General features: G+C 57.3%; 1 protein-coding gene across 1 annotated transcript in view; it reads right to left on the minus strand.

Annotated features, from left to right (window-relative positions):
• TEX264 (testis expressed 264, ER-phagy receptor) overlaps positions 1 to 17,525 on the minus strand; it is a 43,984-nt gene extending 26,459 nt beyond the window's left edge. Inside the window, exons 1-4 of the mRNA XM_075514145.1 lie at positions 17,391 to 17,525; positions 16,229 to 16,296; positions 14,762 to 15,053; positions 7,928 to 8,149 (exon numbers count right to left, since the gene is read on the minus strand). Coding sequence (XP_075370260.1) covers positions 7,928 to 8,149; positions 14,762 to 15,040 — 501 coding nt within the window. The 5' untranslated portion in view covers positions 15,041 to 15,053; positions 16,229 to 16,296; positions 17,391 to 17,525. The remainder of the gene's footprint in view (positions 1 to 7,927; positions 8,150 to 14,761; positions 15,054 to 16,228; positions 16,297 to 17,390) is intronic.
• Positions 17,526 to 17,781: the final 256 nt, after the last annotated feature.

The following is a 17,781-nucleotide window of genomic DNA, read 5'->3' on the forward strand; positions in this document are numbered from 1 at the left end:
TGCGAACACGCCAACTGATGCGATGTGACATGCAGCTGGGGGTTGCCAACCAGCAGTGAGCGGGCGGCCTCGCTGGAGAGAGACTGCTGAAAACCAGCTGTCAGTGCGGGTCAGCGGGAGATGAATGTGCCCACGAAGGCACCAAGCCCGTGCAGAGACACCTCGGGGTCCCTCTGTGGTTCCTACAGTTGCATGTCACCTTCCAGAGAGGCTTGGGCGGGAGCATCGCGGTGTCCACCCCTCCTGCTCCTGCTCCTCCTGCCCAGCCCAAGATCAAGAGCTTCACAGGCTCCTGGCAGAGAGCACACGCCAGCCACGGGTGCCCTCCAACAATGCTGGCCAAGCTACTCCAGCGCTCATCCTCAACGTCAACCAGGCTGGTGGGGAAACAGGGAAGGGTAGGGAGAGACTTGTAGCTTGCTAGGATCCCCATTCTTAAACTGTCTTCCTGTAAAATAAGGCCAAAATCTCATCTACTTACATCAGCTCTTTTACTGGCAGCAGAAACAGGGTGCATAAAGCCTAGGTGAGAGGAGGGAGGGTGATGGACTCAACACACACCACCACATGCCCCAACACCCACCAACCCCCAGGCAACCAGAAACACTCGCCCAAAGCCATCTCTGACATTGTCCTCTTCTGCTCTCCCTTCTTCTTCTCCTGTGGCCACGAGCAGCGGTGGAAGACCTCAGCAGCATGTGGCAGGTTGGATGCGACATCCCCTGTGCCTCAGTTTCCCTGGCTGCAGGGAGATGCTGCAAGCATCAGGCTGTGCTCCACTGCCCTTTGGGGGAGCAGACTGCAAACACCCAATACATCCCCAAGCCCCATGGGGTTCCTAAAGGAGAAGAGAGACTCAATCCACTATGTAGCACTCACGGATATGACCGACAGGTGACAAAGACAACACCATTGAGGGCTTCCTTGGTCATAGGATAAAACAAGCCAGAGCAGCACTTGAGTTGGGTTTTGTTTCTAAGAGGGGAAAATAAGTAGGATGGGTCTTGTTTCTTCCCCCTCATTTCCAAACCCTGCTGCTAGCTAGCTATCACCAGTGGGGCAAAACCAGGGAGGTAGCTTGTCATCAATCCCCCACTCTTGAGTCAGACCATAACGTTGAGGTCAAAAAAACAACAAAAGTGAAAAAAATCTGGAAAGGAAAAAACCCTCACCCTCCACCAGGAGTCTGTCTGCACTGTCCACCCCGAGCATCCACACCTCCCCAGGGCTTCCCATCATCAGCCAGCTCCCCACCCCAACCAAGTACCACCCACTGGAGATGCTACCGGTCTGCGGCTACACCCACACCGGAGGTATCTGAGGGACAACCGCTGGGCATGGCCCCAGCCTGCTGCTGCTGCAGCCCCTAGGTACACAACCGGTGGGCACCGGGTACTAGCGAGGTCCCTCTGCAGTGCACAAGCCACGCGTGACCTGACCTACAGCCTGGCTTGGGACCTGTGCAGACACATGCAAGGGCTCCCAAAACACTTCCCCCACAGTCTGTATCCTTACTGCAAGCCCCTGCCAGCCCAGGGCCCAGCAGCCTGTCACACTGTCAGCTCTGGTCTCGTCTCTGCCATCAATACGAGTTAGACACGTCAAATCCTCTATGACTCTCAAGGGCTTTTTTTCCCCTGTTTTTATTTGATGCATGAGGATCGCTTAACAGCAGCATCAGATAACCTCCTGTCTTCCTGGGAACTCTACAAACCTATATTCAAGTGCACGTGGGCTTAAACTGATGGTCATCCCACCTAGCCAGGCAGCCGAGGCACCACCTCTCTCCTCCGCACCCCAAACCTCTCTCAAGGCATCCACAAACCGATCCCCAAGGTCACCTTGGGGCATGGGAAAAGGGAAGGAGGAGGATGGAGAGCTCCATCTCCCAGAAAGCCACAGGCATATTCTGCAGGGTGACCCACTGATGCAAGGAGGGAGAAGGTCATCTGGATGAGTCCTTCCAGGCCCACATGATGAGACATTGAGGGGAGCAAAGTCCCAGGCTGGTGGTGATAAGTTCTGGATAAAGGTATCCTGCTCCTTGCCCTCCCTGGGGAGATGGATATGCAACTTTGAGTGGCCTTGGCTCAGTAAGGGCTCCACCTCGGGCAGTGGTCTTCAGCCCATGGTCCCCAGAGCTCGCAGGGGACCAAAGGAGTTCATGAGGACAAGCAAAGCTATGGTTGAAGAACAGCACTGGCAGAGAGGGCTGGGCATCTGTAGTACTTGCTAGAGCCCTGGAAGAAAACCTCAGGAGGGAGCTGATCGGCTGGAGCTGCCACTGCGATCGGGTCTCACGCACACGCAGACTGCAGCCCGGACTGCTTGCACACAACAGGCTGGTATTTAAAAAGGCTTCATTCACAGAGCCCGAAATAAACAAACAAATTATTTCTCCTGGCTGATTTAAAGTGGAAAAACATCCCAATAATTGAGTCCTCTTTGCAAATGTTCTACCAGCTGCCAACCCCCGACCCCAGCCCTCCAACACAGCCAAGCAAAAAGATCACTCCGTGGTTTCGCCTTTAAAACACAAACTGTCTGGGATGGGAACACAGCTCCACAGACATTAATTTATAACAACTGGGAGAAAAGCAACGTCAACAGATCTGAGCAAAGCCAGCAGCCATGGCAGTGCGGTCAGGGGAGCAGGAGGGGAAAGACGAGGTGCAGCCATACTCACAAGGGCGCTGGGCACCGAGGCTTAGCTACCGTAAAGGACCACGTGCAGGTTCCCAGTCCCCTGCAGACAGAAAGCCGTTCATGTTAAGAAGCCATTCGGGGCGCTGGGTAGGGGAGGAGAGTCTGAAGGATGGCACAGATCCCGGACACGTCAGCTGGGGGAAACCTCGGTGGCACCACCAAGAAGGAAGGAGCGTTCAGCAAGTATTTCTGCCATGGATTTAGGACAAAGCCAGACAACATGGGCAGAGGATGTGGGTGAAATGTTTGCTCTTCCATGGGAAGATGTAACACACGGCTTACAGGTCCAGATAACATACATTTAAAACATGCTGAAGTCCCGGCTGACAAGCTGTCCGCATGTCAAAGGGTGATCTCTGGCCAGCTGGAGATGCTAGGAAGTCCCAGGAGAGGCAGCAGCCTGTACCTGCCAATATTCAAATGGGTAAATAGCTTACTCAGGCAAGCGCAGGCTGGTCAGGCAAAGACTGAACCAAGGCAAAATAATCGGATGGCTGCAACTGGACAAGATCACCAGGAAGCAAAGGAGACTGGCATAATTAATGCCAACCAACACACGTTTACAGCTGTCAGATCCTGTTGGCAAACGTGACTTATTTTTGTGGGGATTGCGGACTTGACTGATAAATGAACCAGCACCAGTGCCATTCATTCGAACTCAGAGAGGATGTAGGACTTGGTACCATTTCCCATTTTTAATCAAGAAAGTACAACTCCATCAAAGGACAGTGGCACGTGTTTGAACTGTTAGCTGGCTCAGAACAAACCTATGACCAGGGGGTCCGCAGCAGGGCACAAGATCTCCACCAGAGATCTGTGCACCACAGCAGTAAGACCATTGCTAAAATAAAGCATCCATTTGTGCTACTGACAAGTCAGAGAACTTTCTAAGCTGAAAACAGGTCCAAAAAAAGGTCCAAAAAAGGACCCAGGAATTAAGATTGGAAAATATGCCAGTGGAAGACTTTACAAGCTCTGTATATTCAGCTTATCGAAGAGAGAGGCAAGAGGTGACTGCATCCTAAACTGCCATAGCCGACAAGGGGAGCAAAGCTCACTCCAAGCTAGCGGCCAAAGGAATAATGTGTTTCCCTGGCTGTAAATGGGAGCAAGCCATGTCTTTCTAGCACCTTATGGAGCACCCTGCCTCGGCTCCCTGTACATGGGGGCCAAGGTGCGAAGAAGCATGGCAGCCCATGCCAGGCAGGAGCTAACATGATAGCCTCTCAAATCCTTCCTGGCATCACAGAGGCCATGCTGGCCACTGCTGCTCGAGACGTGCACTGTAAAGCAGTGATTCACAAGCCCACGGAGGTGGAGAACATCCTAGTACAGAGCCCAGGGGAAGGGAAAAAGCTAGGTGTTTTGCTGAAAGTTGGAGGATATCTTTTCAAGACCAGCTAAAGAGATTAAACCCCAGTTTTCCAAGTTAGGCAGTTGGAGTTTGGAGCCAGCCAGCTCGTGCTCTGGTTCAGAGCAGGGTACAAGGCATCCAGGATGACGCTGGCATCGCTCTCCTCCTTCATCCCTCCACTTTCACATCCTCCTCGGCTGAAGAGAGCACAAAACTGACCCAAAACCCCATGGAAAGAGGCCAGGTTTTGCTAGTCACTTCTAAGGCTGCAGTGGGAGATTACCTGCCAGGTCCACCTTGGATGCTATTAGCCACCTCTCTGGCTGCCAGAGGAACCCAGGGGTTGGGAGATCCAAGCCCACCCGCCTGGCAGTGCCCACTAGATGCCAGCACAGATGCAGAGAGATGCAGGCACACGCAGCCCACCGTGGAGAGCTCATTAGGCCCAAGCCAGAATAATCACTCCTTGAAATGGCGGGAGGTTACAGGGGAATAACCTGCTCCCAGAGCTGTCAGAAAGGGTCCTCACCAGGGAAGAGCTTTGCAGGAGCTCTCCTTTGCACCCAGGAGTTGGGACTGCTGGGTCTGACCGGCAGCTGTGCCGTGGGGCAGGAGTGTACGGCCTGGGAAAGCAGGGCATACCTGCCTGGCAGCAGGAAGAGGCATCGGAAGGAGCTATTAGGGAAGAAACGCTTTTGAGGGACAGTAAATAACCCAAGCCTATGCCTTAAATAAGCTGCACTCGGAGCAACGAGCCAGCAGGCTCTCCTGGGCTTCTCCAAAGGCAATTCTAGCCAGCAAGTTCGCTGCTGCTGCCAGCCTGCCATGCCAGGGGAAGGATGTCCTCTTACCTGCTGGGGATGGCTGCAGCCATTTCTCCACAGCTCCTGAAACCTGTGGCTGCACCCAAAGAGTCACAGAAATGCCAGCTCCTGAGCCCCACGAGAGCCAGGAGGGGCGAGGAGGCTCACTGCAAGGGCAGCCTGACCACAGCACCTCCTGCTCCATGCCAGCCCGTCTCCCTTCCATCCCTAACAGGAGACTCCACCATCCTGTTTATTTTTTAAATTCTTGTTCTAAATTTTATTTTTAATCTTCCCTGTCCCTCCAAAGCAGCAGCAGACTGGGACACATGAAGCCCAGGCTGCTAAAAGCTGGCACCACTGCACCCGCACTGCTCGGGAAACCTGAGCCACAGGCATCCCCAGTAACTTCAGCGTGGCACCAGCGAGTCCAGAGGGAGCCACGCTCCCCCTCCATGTCCACCAGCCTTCAGCCTCGGAGGCTTGACGTCCCCCACAGTTAGCCTCGGAGGACACTGCAGGAAGGGCACTGGAGGTCCACCTGCGGTGAGGCTTCCTCCAGCTCTGCCCCAGAATTCCCCACCACCTCCTGCAGTTCTGCTCCCTCCAGCCAGTCCCCAAACCCTCAGCTCCTTCTCCCCACACGTCCCCTCCAAGTCCCCTTCTCCTCCTGTTCCCCTCCCCTATTTTTCAGCATCTCCAAAGCTTTCTCCACCCTCCCTCCCCACCTTCCACCCCTCTCTCTGCCTCCTCCACCTCCCTCTCCATCCCTTGCTCCCCCACACCTCCCTCCTATGGCAGCCATGCCATCCTCCTTCCATTTCAGCTAATTCCCTCTCTCCGCAGGAGTCAGCGTTTCATCTCTGCCGCTGAGCCCCCTTTCATGCCTCCTGGCTTTTGCCATCCCACCCCCTTTCTCTCCGCTGCCACTGGGACGGGAGGGCAGCGGGGGGACCCGCACGCTCGGCAGGCCTGACCCCCGGCTCTCATTAACAGCGCCCTTCTCAAAGCGGGCGCAGCGTGAAATAAATAAATAAAGCAAATCTCTGTCTCGCTGCTGTCTCGGGTTGCTTAAGGGAGCCGGGCGCCGGGGGTGGGATGAAGGATGCTATTTGGAGAAGCTGTCTCCATGGCAACCCCCATTCTCACCACCGAACGGGCACAGGTCACCTGTTTCCATGAAAGTTTCCCCCCTCCCTCCCCATCCCTCTGCCCCGGGAAGTGCCAGCACAGCCCCAGGGGCACAGGCGGTCCAGCCTGCGGGTGAAGCGGCAGGGATGCAGGAGAAGCGGCAGGGATGCAGCTGGCGCAGCTGCAAACGGCCTCCAAAGTCCCCCACACCATGTCGCAGGAAGCCCAAGCATCCCCGCGACCGCGGGGACCGGCAGCACCCGCTCCCTTCTGCCCCACGCTGGCAAGGCAACCCCATCGTCTCCCTGCCTGCATCCTCATGGTCAGTCTAACGTGGGCAGGGGGGCCACGCTCTGCTGCAGGAGTTACGGATGGATGCAGGCACGCACCCTGACACACGTGCTGTTGGGACTGAGGCAGAGATCAAAATGTGTCCCCTCCCTCCGCACGCGGCCCTGGGTGCTGCGTTTCTGTACAATTTCAGTTATTTATTTTAAATTGAAATCGGTCGCTCCCATTAAACGCTGCCAGGTGCTCCCAGAACAACCCGTGGTTCCCTTTTTAGCTCTAACAACTCCATCTTTCATGCGACAGATGCGCTTGCCGGGACCTTTCCCCAAGTAAGGCAGCGTCAGCCCCGCGTCGCCGAGCACTCCCGCAGCCAACCTGATGCTCCCACCCGTGCCAGCCCCCTCTCTGCACACCCACGCGTCCGCCGCAGGGCTGGCAGCAGTGCCCGATACCCCCCCCCAACCCAAAAAAAAAAAAAAACCCAGCCGGCAGAGCTCCAGGAAAAGACAGAGAGGATGGAGCGAGAAGAGAACGGGGAACTGGTTCTGCTCTCCACCAGCTCTCCAGCACAGGGTGGGGGCACGAGCAGCGGCGGTCTCGCCCACTGCCAGCTTTAATGCATCTTCTGCCGGTACCTGCAGGCAGCTCCCTACGGCCGGGGTGGACAAGAGGGTCGGCAAAGAGCCCCCAGCTGAAGTTTTGGGGTTGGCACCCGGGCAGCCATCCTGCGGCACAGCGCAGGCTGGAGGGATTCACACGGTTCCCCCACAGGGCTGGGAGTTTCGCCAGGAAAAGCAAGTTTATAAATAGTGCGTTTCAACATGAACAAACGAAAGCAGCAGAACTTGACAGTCAGATAAGCCAGGGGCTGAGCACCGGCCCCTCCCCAGCATCCTCCCCCACCAGGAAGGACGGTCCCTTCCCTCCGTTGCCCAGCTGGCCAGAACTATCCTCGCTCTCTAGAAACCCAGATCCGGAGGTGTCTGTGTCAGATGTGCGGTTTGGGAACACCCTCACCGCAGCTGGTCTGGCAGCCAGAGCAAGGCAGTAGAGTTGGCTTCAAAAAGACCAGAAGCAAGGGGTATGGCCACCTGCTCCGCTCAGGGGCAAGGGCAAACACAGCCCACAGCAGCTGGCTGCCCAGCCAGGGCCAAGGGCCACAAATTTCAATGTATTGCTTGAAATAAGGGCCACGGGCCAGAAAGTTTCTAACTTCTCCTCCCGCCCCTGCAGAAGACAGCAGGGTGGTGAGGCTGGCACTTGAAATAGAAGTTTCATGGCACGATGCGTTACACCGAAGGGGCACATACCTGCCAGATCCTAACAACAAGCAAGACACTCAAGGGGAAAACCAGCTTTCATCTCTGCATTAAGGAGAAGAGCAGCAAGTTGTCAGATGAGAACTTGCTTCTCGTAAACACAAAACAGCAGAAAAGATACCCCTGCACCTACGGAACGAATGAGAGGACATCCCTGCTGGGGAACTACCTGCCAGATTGCAAAAGGAGGAGATCTTGATGGTAGTGCCCAAGGGAAGACATCAAGAGATGACACGTCAGAGCAGCCCCATCAGCTGTCAGCAAGAGAAGCCTCTGACAGTCCACCGAACACATGCGACGCTCTTCATGCCACATTTGCTTACCTTGATGTAGGTGTCAAGGGCTGGGTGGACACGGTTGACTGCTAGATGGATGGACAATGGCGTAGTGAACGGGAAGGTCGCCATGACCACGTGGCTGGGAGCAGGGAAGGAGAAGATCTTGAAGCCATACTTCTGGAACCGCTTGATCTGCTCTTCCGACGGCTTTGCATCTCCCTCACTCAGGATTCGGCCTATGGCGAAGCGGCACTTCTCCGGAGACACCTGATCGAGGGGGACAGACAGATGGCGTCAGAAGGAGAGAGAGGCTTAAGGCCAGCCAAAACCTCAACCTGCTGTGCATGGAGGCAGGAGACCACCATGAACCAGGGTAAATGCAATGGCCTAGCATGATCAGGCACACCAAACCAGGTGTCTGCTCCTAACCAAGAGTGATCCAGGCCCAAACTGTCCATGCTCCTCCCAGCTTAAGCTCACAGCCCAGTGGGGAAGGTACTGCTCCCCTCCTTGAAGGGCAGAGGGACTTGCAGCAGAGAAGAACTAAACGCCACCAGGCTGCTTACCCACCCCAGGTGACAGCCACTGCAGAAACTGTCTCTCCTGACCCCCCCATCAGAGACCTGACTGTTGAGATGTGCTCACCGCCATCCCCATCTGCAGGACATCCCTGCAACTCCAGGGGGGACTAAAAATCACAACCTGCCCAGCTTGCCTCCATCCCACCCCCAAAGAGGTCACCCTGCAGGGGTGTCTGCCCCCAGCAGCCACCTGGACACACGACCCACCAGCACGGGCCACCAGCACTAAGCCGGAGAGAAATCCAGAGGCTGCTGGGTTCCTTTTAAGCGGGCACATCCAGTCCAGCACCGTTTTAGGGGTGGGGAAACTGAGGCACGTAAGACTTGCATGCAGTCACCAAGCTGTTTGTAGCAACACAAAGAGAAACACACCCCCTCCCATCCTGGACCCCAACAACATGCAAAACATAAAACATGCTCTCTTTCCAGATTTGGGGATGCCTCCTGTTAAGACAGGAGGCTGCAGGGCTCCCAGCCCAGCAAGGGGGTGCTCAAGGCTCCACTCCCGGCACAGTGATGGCCCATGGGACTCCAGCCATCTCCACACCAAAGCTGACCCAGGCCACAGCTTTCATTTCTGGTTTTTAACAAAATCCCACCACTCGAGTTCACGTTTACCCATGGCACTAGGCAGGAACATGGCAGGGGGCAGGAGAGCCTAGCAACTCCCCCCCGCTGACCCCGATACCACCTAAGGGCACAATGTACCTTTCTACTGCTGAGATCGGAGCCCAGCTCCCTCCTTTAACTCCAGCCTTTGCCCCCAGCAGAGCTGCTGTCCTTTCCGCCCCCAAAGAGATGCTCGAAGAAGGAGCTGGCAGGCAGAGACAAGGCTCCTTTCCCCAGGGCACACTGGCCTAAAAAAGGAGCCCAGGAAGAATAGGAGGTACAGGAGGCACCAAGGAAGGGGGCACCATCCGAGCGTTCCTGCTTCCCTGCCACCTGCTCTCAAGTCTGCTGGATAACGAGACGATGTGGCGGCCAGCAACCAGGAGTGGCAGATGCACAAGCCTGGCCACCTTCTGCCAACCTCTTCTGGTGTGGGCTGGAAAATCAAAGTCTCCAAACTCCCACCACACAAGGTGGCAAAACTCACCAGGACCTGCCAGGATGCCCAACAGCGGCAGCAAGACAGACGGACACCCTGCAGGCATTGGCATCACAAAGCTCTCACAGGGATGATGGGAGGCAGAGAGGGTGCACACAAGGCCAGCGTGTTACCATTTCCCATCCCCATGTGCCCGCCAAGGGGATCTCCGCTCTGCGCTCCCCAATCTCATCCCTAACTTTGCCTGTGCTAAAGCTCAGCAACATCTCCTCCTGCAGCGCAACTACCCCACACCGCACTCCTTGCCCTCCCTTTCCCTTAAACACCCTTTAATGTTGCACAGCAGGATCATCCCGGAGGGGAAACACAAGCAGATGTAAATAGGAAGGAAGGAAACAGACTGTCAGAAGCAGCAGCAGCCATCAGGCTGGAGACTGGCGTGCCTGACGGCTCGCTCTTGCCCTCCTGTGCTGCAAGAGGGAGCTGCAGACAGGGCTGTGCCGAGCATCGCTGCTTTGGGGCAGGGAAGGAGCAGCAGATCCACCCCAAAGACAGCAAGAGGCAGCAGTAAAAGGCATCTATAGGGAAAGGCCCAGATGAAGCAAGGAGATAAGGGAAATCTAGATAAAATTCCTTTAAACACACAATCACCATTTACGTTCTGAGCAAAGACAGTTCACTCCCAGTCCCAGAGCAACTGATGGAAAGACCGAGCTGCCAGAACGGGCAGCACCACTCGGGTCAGGTGTGTTTGCTTCCTCCCTTCTCCTTTTAACTTTCTTTTTCATAGTGTGCAGCCCCGCAGGCACTTTCTCAAGGGCAGCAGCAAGGCAGATTTGCCTCTTCCCCCCTGGCAAAGGAAGGAAATACTCCAGTTAAAACCAGCCTTTCCCCAATAAATTTGTCCTTTCACGGTGGGCATGTGCTGATCAAAGCCTCTGCTCCCCCAAGTGCCCCGACAGAGAAGTTTTGGAAATTAGTAGTTAACCTATTTGGCAGTTTTGCCGATGGGAGCAAAACCCATTCGTGCACTCAGAGAGTGTTTTGGCCTCATCCATCCAACGCTTGGGCACAGGCTGGTCGCTGAGCACGCAAGGACTGCAGGCAAAAGGCCCTAGCACATGCCTACAGCTAAATGTGAGCAGAAGCGCTTGGCTGGAGCTGAGCACAAACCCGCCCGCCACATCCAGTCCTTGCTGAGGAGTTATTTTTGTTCCTGCCAGAGGTGGGAGAAGGAGGGAGAAGTCCTCTGGGCTGCTAAATATTAAATAAAAAGGAAAAAGAAAAAAAAAGGGCAAATTAATATTAATTTTGTCCATTAACGCACATAAAACATTGCTGGCAGTGGTTCGGCAGCACTCAGGGAGCATCCTTGTGTGAACGCTGGAGATCCAGGAGCCAGTGGGGAGCCCCAGAGATGATGGTGACAGTGGCTGCCCCGAGGCCCGGCATGACCCCGAGGCAGCCCACATGCTCCAGGCCATGGGGCTCCCCCTGGCCCCACTCCCGGCCGAGAGCCAGCACACGGCCGCTGGTCTCCAGCTCTGGCATCCCCGTCCTCTCTCCTAGCAAGAGCCTCCTTTGGCCACGACTCCGCCAGCACAGCAAATGCCACACTGGCACCTGACGGTCATCAGCCCTGTCCTGCTGCAGCACCAGGGCCACCAAACCCCCCAGGAGCCAGCAGCCGAGACTTGGGCTCGACACGGCTGTTTGGCAAGAGCCCACCGGCGCTCAGCCAGGGACGCCACGGGACACAGCGGCCAGAGAGCACGTTCTGCTGCCTGATGACAAAAGGTCTATTTTTGGTGACAAGTCAACATCCGTGGTGGGTGGCCAGCTCCGGGCAGACCAGCCTCTGCCAGAGGGTGCTTCACCGAGGTCAGGAGAGCACTGAGAATGAGGAGGAAGAGGAGGAGGTCATCTCTTCCTTCCAGGGGAAAGGCAGCCTGGGTGACCAATCCCACCCCGCTGGACCTCCAGGAACGAGGAGCCAGCAGCACACACCATCTCCCGTGCCATCATGGCTACAGCGGCACACAGGGGCACCCCACGGGATGCTGGGGTGCTCAGCGCCTGAGCCAGCATGCCAAGCACAAGCGTTGCAGCCCCCCGCCAAGCAACCCATCCAAAACTGGTCCCTTCTTCACCTGCCCGGTGAAGGCAGCCCTCTGCCCATCCTGCCCAAGGACATCCTCACTCCCAGCACCCTGCCTGGCCCGGCCTGCCCATTGGCGAGACGTGGATCTCTGCAGGAACCAATTCAGGAGCCACAGATCAGCCCATGGAAGGTCCTACCAGCACCCTGGCTGCTCCGGCAGAACCAGGTCTGACAGTGTGCTCATGGGTGTCAGGTGAGAGGAGGCTCCTGCCGCCGTGCAGAGCCCCAGGCACCACAGCTACGTCCTGCACGGCCCCGCTGTGCCCCAGCCACCACAGCACCGATGGAGGCAGAAGGCTTGGGCCGATGTCACCTGTCCAACGTCATGAGCAAAGGCAGCCCTTCCAGAGAAGGGCAAGTCTGCGGGGCTGCCTGCCAAGCCTTTGAGGGCACGTTAGTGTCCCGTCACAAAAGCCAACCGCACGGCCTCCAGAGCTTGGGACACCTGGTTGCAGAAAGGCATTATAGGCTTTGTTGGTCCCCAAGAGCTTCCAGCACCCTCCGGGCTCACTCCACACACATGCAGTGCCCAGAGCCTTTGCTGTGCCCATCCTGAGCACCACTTGTCCAGCAGGCTCCAAGAGGGAGGCAATTCCCCTGCCCAGCATCACCACCAGGATCTCCCAGCCTGACCCACAGACTTGGGGCCATGCACCCTCCAAAACATCTAGAGACCCACGTGAACTCACTACCATCCTTCGCGAGGGCCCCACCATGGATTGTAATTCCCCACAGCATCCCACCCTGTGCAAGGAGCTCCCCTCGCACACCAGCTGAAGGCACTTGCACCCCACGCTGGATCAGTGGCCAGTCCGTGGGCAAGCAAGTACAGACCCCTCAGCAGTGGGGGGAAAGAGGGCCTCCAGATCCAGAAGCACGCTCCAGTCCAGGCTGGGCACTAGCTGGGCCACCAGGCAGAGGTCCCAGTGAGCATTGACCACAGCTGGCCAAGAGCTGCCTCCTTCCGCTGAGCCCTGCATCAAAAGAAATCTCCCCCAGTCACCGACACCAAGACGGGCCTCCTTGGCCACCAGGCGCCATTCAGCCATGCTGGCAGAGAAGGTCTTCCCCTCCTGAGAGACCTGACTGCAAAAGGAGAAACAGCTGGCTTCCAAAACCCTGGATAGCCACTGGAGACCCAGAGACAAGGTCTGCAGCCCCACTGCGTGCTCTAAGCGCAGGGTGAGGGTAGAGGTGCAACAGCTGCAGGAAGAGGAGAAAAGAGACAGGACCAGAAAGAAGAGGCAGCTTCATCCTGCATGGACAACCCAACTTTCCAGGGTCATGTACGAGCCACTCCTTCCCAGCCTCACCTGGTGCTGCCAGGGAAAGCACACCCCGTGCCAGCCACGGCAGGAGTCACCACAAATATCCTTATCAGTATCTGTGGGCCACAGCAGTACAAGCTTTCACTAGCCCACGCTTCAGCAGAGAGGCAAGGCATGGCACCCAAGCAGAAGGGGTCTGCAGGGCAACCACAGACATGTCCACATTGTGTCCCTAGAGCAGGGCAGCACCAAGCACAGACTTTGAGCCCTTCCGATAGCATCTATTGCCCCGCTCCGCCCCCAGAGAGGCCGGGGGAAGAACCAGCAGCACCAGGGTTCTCAACTCCAGAAGAGTACCTCGACACAAAGACACAAATTAGTGGCAGGGGAATTGGCCACTCTGACCATGTGGGCCCTAGCACACCAGGCACTCCCCATGGCTCCCATACCTTACCCACTCCAAACATGACACTTCTTGCAGACAAAAGTGTCCAAGTGCGTCTAGTCAAACCCTGCCTCTGCCGGGCTCATCCCTGGGGGAAGTCCTCTTTGCCACCCTCCTTCCCAGGCCAGGAAGAGGCACTGCAGGGTGTCTCTTCTCTGCCTCCCATGATCCAGAAGCAAAAACTAGAAGGTAAAGATAAGTCAGCTCATCACAGGATACAAAGACACAAGGTGGTTGAGCCCACCAAGCTCTGCTGAGCACAGTCAGCTCAGTGTTTTCTTGCCTCTGATATCTTCCTGCCACAGTGCTCCAAGAAGCCACTCAGCACAACATTTTCATAGCCAAGTTCCCTCTAAGCAGGTCCAACCCTTGGGAGCACTATCTTGCAAGCAACGAAACAGGGCAGGTACTATGCGGCCCACGAGGGTTCCTAAAGCAGGGCCAGTCACCCCCAGAGCAGAAGCACTGGGCGAGAGCTATCAGCCCAAGCACGGTGCCCCGTGCCAGCCCCCAGCACACGTGCCCAAGCACACGCACAGGGCTGCTGGCCACCCCGCTGTCCCTCCCCCCCCAGCATTCCTCCACGGTCACACTAGCTACTGCAGAATTACTGGGGAGCCAGGCTGTCTGCGACGGACAAATGCCCACATGCCGTTATCTGGAGACCCCAGTGCCACTGAGCGTCAGCAGCCAGGCTCCTCACCCCCCAGCAAGTTCTGATGCACTTTTGTTTGCTCCTTGTCCTGGACCATACCTGCCGGAGTACTTAGCTCTGGCTGGCAGCCGCCAAGCAGTGCACCTTCTGTTCACCTCTCAGCCTGAAGAGCATCATGGAGTAACTGTTTCATCAGACAGGAGCCCTCAGCACGAATCACCTGAGGCTTCAGTAAGAACTCTCAGGGGATGAAAGAACTACAGGGAACCTCAGAAACACATGAGAGCACTAGAAACAACACAAGGAGTATGGATGAGGACAGAGCAAGCTGAAGAGACCATCTGCTTTCAACCACAGAGCTGCAAGTCCAGAAGGAGCCTTGGCTGCACTTCCTGCAGCCAGGGCATCTGCCAAGGAATGCCTCACCTCGGGGCCGTGAACATTGGCCTCTGCTCCATAACCAGACCCATTATCCTGTTGATAACTTGTTCAGCAGGAGCTATCAGAAGATAGCAAGCTTTGCTCACCCAATGCCTAGTTAGGGTTATCCAAGAAACCATCTGCTTTCAGGTGTCTTTCCCCACAGAGCAACCTCTGCAGATCTGGGAGACCTTGTGAACCCCAGTGCTCATCCACAGAGGAATACAGTCAGGCATCATTCCGAGCCAGGAACCCGGGTGCTGACCATGAGAGCTTGTCAGCCCCACCAGGCACACCTTACCGTGTGAGGGTTGTCGTAGTAGACGCCGATGGAACAGAGCTTCGAAGAGATGCTGCAGCCATCCGTGAAGAGCTGCCCGGATTCGCCGTAGGGGCCTACCCTGAACTTGTAGGCCAGCGTGATATTGCTGACAGGTGGGGAGCCAGCACTCACAACCACCTCCGTGAAGAGCCCCGAGTAGACAACGAAACCGAAGACAGTCAGCAGCAGCAGCACGACCAGCGCCGCGATCAGCCCGAGGAGCACCCAGTCGGACATGACGGACGCTTGGTGCTCCATGCTTCCTGATGCCCTAACAGCAAGAGGAGAGAAGAAAAAGGAGGGGAGTTAAGCTAGCACTTGGACAAGCAATCGCTCTCAAAGCTATTTGCAGCAAAACACATCCACTTCCAACTCCTCTTACGTGTGAAGCTTAAAGACAGTGGAAACCCCCCCCGAAACCTCCTGTATATTAGTCCCACGTTGCATCAGCCTGTTTCAATTGGTCACCAGGTACAAATTATACTGCTTCAGCACCTCTTGGGAATGAGGTGGTTATGGAGGGGGGACGGAGAAGCACTGTCCCCATCTCCCCAGAACCAGCCACACCGCTCACGTCCAGCCTTGCATCCAGGAGACCGAAAACCACCGCGGGAGCCTGCATCACCCAACAGATAGACAGCACTGGGCTAAGGATCAGGGGACCATAATCAAATAATTTATCATTTATAGATACCAGACCCAACACTGTGACCAGGGCAGCCCCTTTGTCAAACAGTCTAGAAGCCCAGGCCTTTAATGACCCAAACGAGGACCATGCCGGTTCAGAGCTGAGCCCTGCATCCAGATCCAAGCACCCAGAGAGGCTCAGAGGAAGCTGAAGACCCAGCTAGAAAAAGCATCCCCAACATGCTCACGTGCAATGAATTACCGGTATTCCTTTTAGATGGCTTTTTTTAACCTAAAAGAGTTTTTATAACCCCAACCAAGGCTTCCTGTTTTGTTTGGCGTCCTCTCTCATGCTGACTGCAGGACATGGGAGCCTGGCAAACGCCTCCTGCTTGTTTTCACCCACCAAGTGCAACCACTCTGGGGAGTTGCAACCCAAACCATTGCAGGAGAGTTGTTTGTGTTTTATTCTCCCTTGAAACACAGCTCTGTCACAAGGACTGTCTGCAATGCTCCCCTGGGACATTCACAGGAGCCAGGTTTAAAAGCGAAGGTTGAAGTAAACAATTCACCTTTCCCTCTGTGTTATAAACAGACTTTGTCCAAAAGAGTTGTTCACAGCAGCTGCTGCTTGCTCGGTTTCATGGTGAGAGAAAAGCCACATCCTGGTAGGAACGGCAGGCAGCTCTGCTCTGCTCGGCCCCGGTGAGCAGGGGTGCAGCAAAACCAAGCCCTGCAAGAGCCGGCACCACCAGCCAACACTCTCAGTGCCACGGCAGCGCCAGGCTGGGCACCGTCTCACACCATGGCCCTACTCACCTGAAAAAACAGCTCAGCCCAGAAACGGTTCACGACATCTGATCCACAGGGGTGAGGGATCTGTGGCGCTGCAGCAGGAAAAAATAATTATCATTGCTTCCTTTCTAACTCATGAGGCCGAAAGCAAAACAGAGTCACAGCAGAGCACCCGAAAGGCATCCGGTCGCCTCGGACCTGCTCCCCAGAGGAGAGGCGTCCCGAGGAGCACCTTCTCCTGCAGGACCCCAAAGGCCAAGATTTCTTCCCAGAACTCTGCGGGTGAACACACGGGGATCAAGAAACACAGAGATTGGAAAGCAATGGCGAAGGAGGACGACATCCTGCAGCCGCCTCTGCTGGCGTGCCCCACCCCGGGCCGTCCCCGCTCCGCTCCCCTGGCTCCCCCGACACCTGAGCCGTGCCCGGTGCTGCTCCTGGGTGACCTCGGAGCCAAGCACTCCCAGACCCATAGCTTGGCTGGAGCTATACATCCATCCTGATTCCCAGCAGTGCCTTGCCTCCTCCCTATAACCAGATTTATTACTTATAAGCCCCCCCTATAACACAGATTTATTACTTATAAATCACAGTTTTGGTGATTCTCCGTGAGCTGCCAGTCCAACACCCAGCCCGCAGGCCTGAAGACAGCCGACCCCAGAGGAGGAGGGGGGATTTTGGGCTATTCTTCCCAGCTCCCGTGGCTCGTTCCCCGCCGGCGGCGGGCACAGTCGGTTTCCCACCTGCCCTCCTCACGGGCAGCGGGAGCAGAGCCCGCCCGGCCCCTGCCCGGCCCGGAGGCCGTTCTCCCCCCGGTTCCCGCATCCGGGCGGAGGGGAGGGTTTGACCCGAGCTGCCCCAACAAGTGCCGGCGGCGGGCGGCACCCGGCCTGCCTGCCAGGAGGCGCAGCTCTCGGCCCTGCCTGGCTGCAGGCAGGCGGCAGGCAGCGCCCTCAGCACCGGGCTGCAACCCCCGCCACCGGCCTGGCCGCCGGAGCGGGGAGGGACCCGCCGACCTGCCGCCGGGCCCAGCCGGCGCTGCCCGGCTCCCAGCAGGCCGCGGCCTGAGGGGACCGGAGCGAAGCGGCGCTGGCCTGCGCGGCCCCGCCGCCGCCGCCCCGCAGAGACCGCCCGCCCCGGTGACGGCCGGGGGGATCCCGGCGCCCCCCTCCTCTCCTCTCCTCACCCGGGGCTCGCCGGTGACGGCCGGGCCGGAGCGATCCCGGCGCCTCGCTCGCCCCGCCCCGCCCCGCTCGCGCGGGGCCGCCGGGCCCGCCCCGGCTCCAGCAGGCGGCGGCTGCGCGCGGGGGGAAGCACGGGGAGGGGAGGGGGGGGCGGGGCGCGCGCGCGGCCGCCGGCAAGGGGCGGGGCCAGCGTGCGGGGCGGGGCGGTGGGCCGCGCCACTGGCGGAATGAGAGGGGCGGGGCTTCCGGCGGGGACAGGGGCGCCCCCCAGCGGTTCGCTCTCCTCTGCTCGGGCAGCGGAAGCGCCCTGCCGAGGAGAGCGCCCCCTGGCGGACGGGCGGCAGCAGCAGGGCCCACCCCCACCGAGCGGGTCCGGCGGCCGCGTCCCTCCCG

Source organism: Mycteria americana, chromosome 11, assembly GCF_035582795.1.
Source record: "Mycteria americana isolate JAX WOST 10 ecotype Jacksonville Zoo and Gardens chromosome 11, USCA_MyAme_1.0, whole genome shotgun sequence".
In the NCBI taxonomy this organism is placed as follows: Eukaryota; Metazoa; Chordata; class Aves; order Ciconiiformes; family Ciconiidae; genus Mycteria; species Mycteria americana.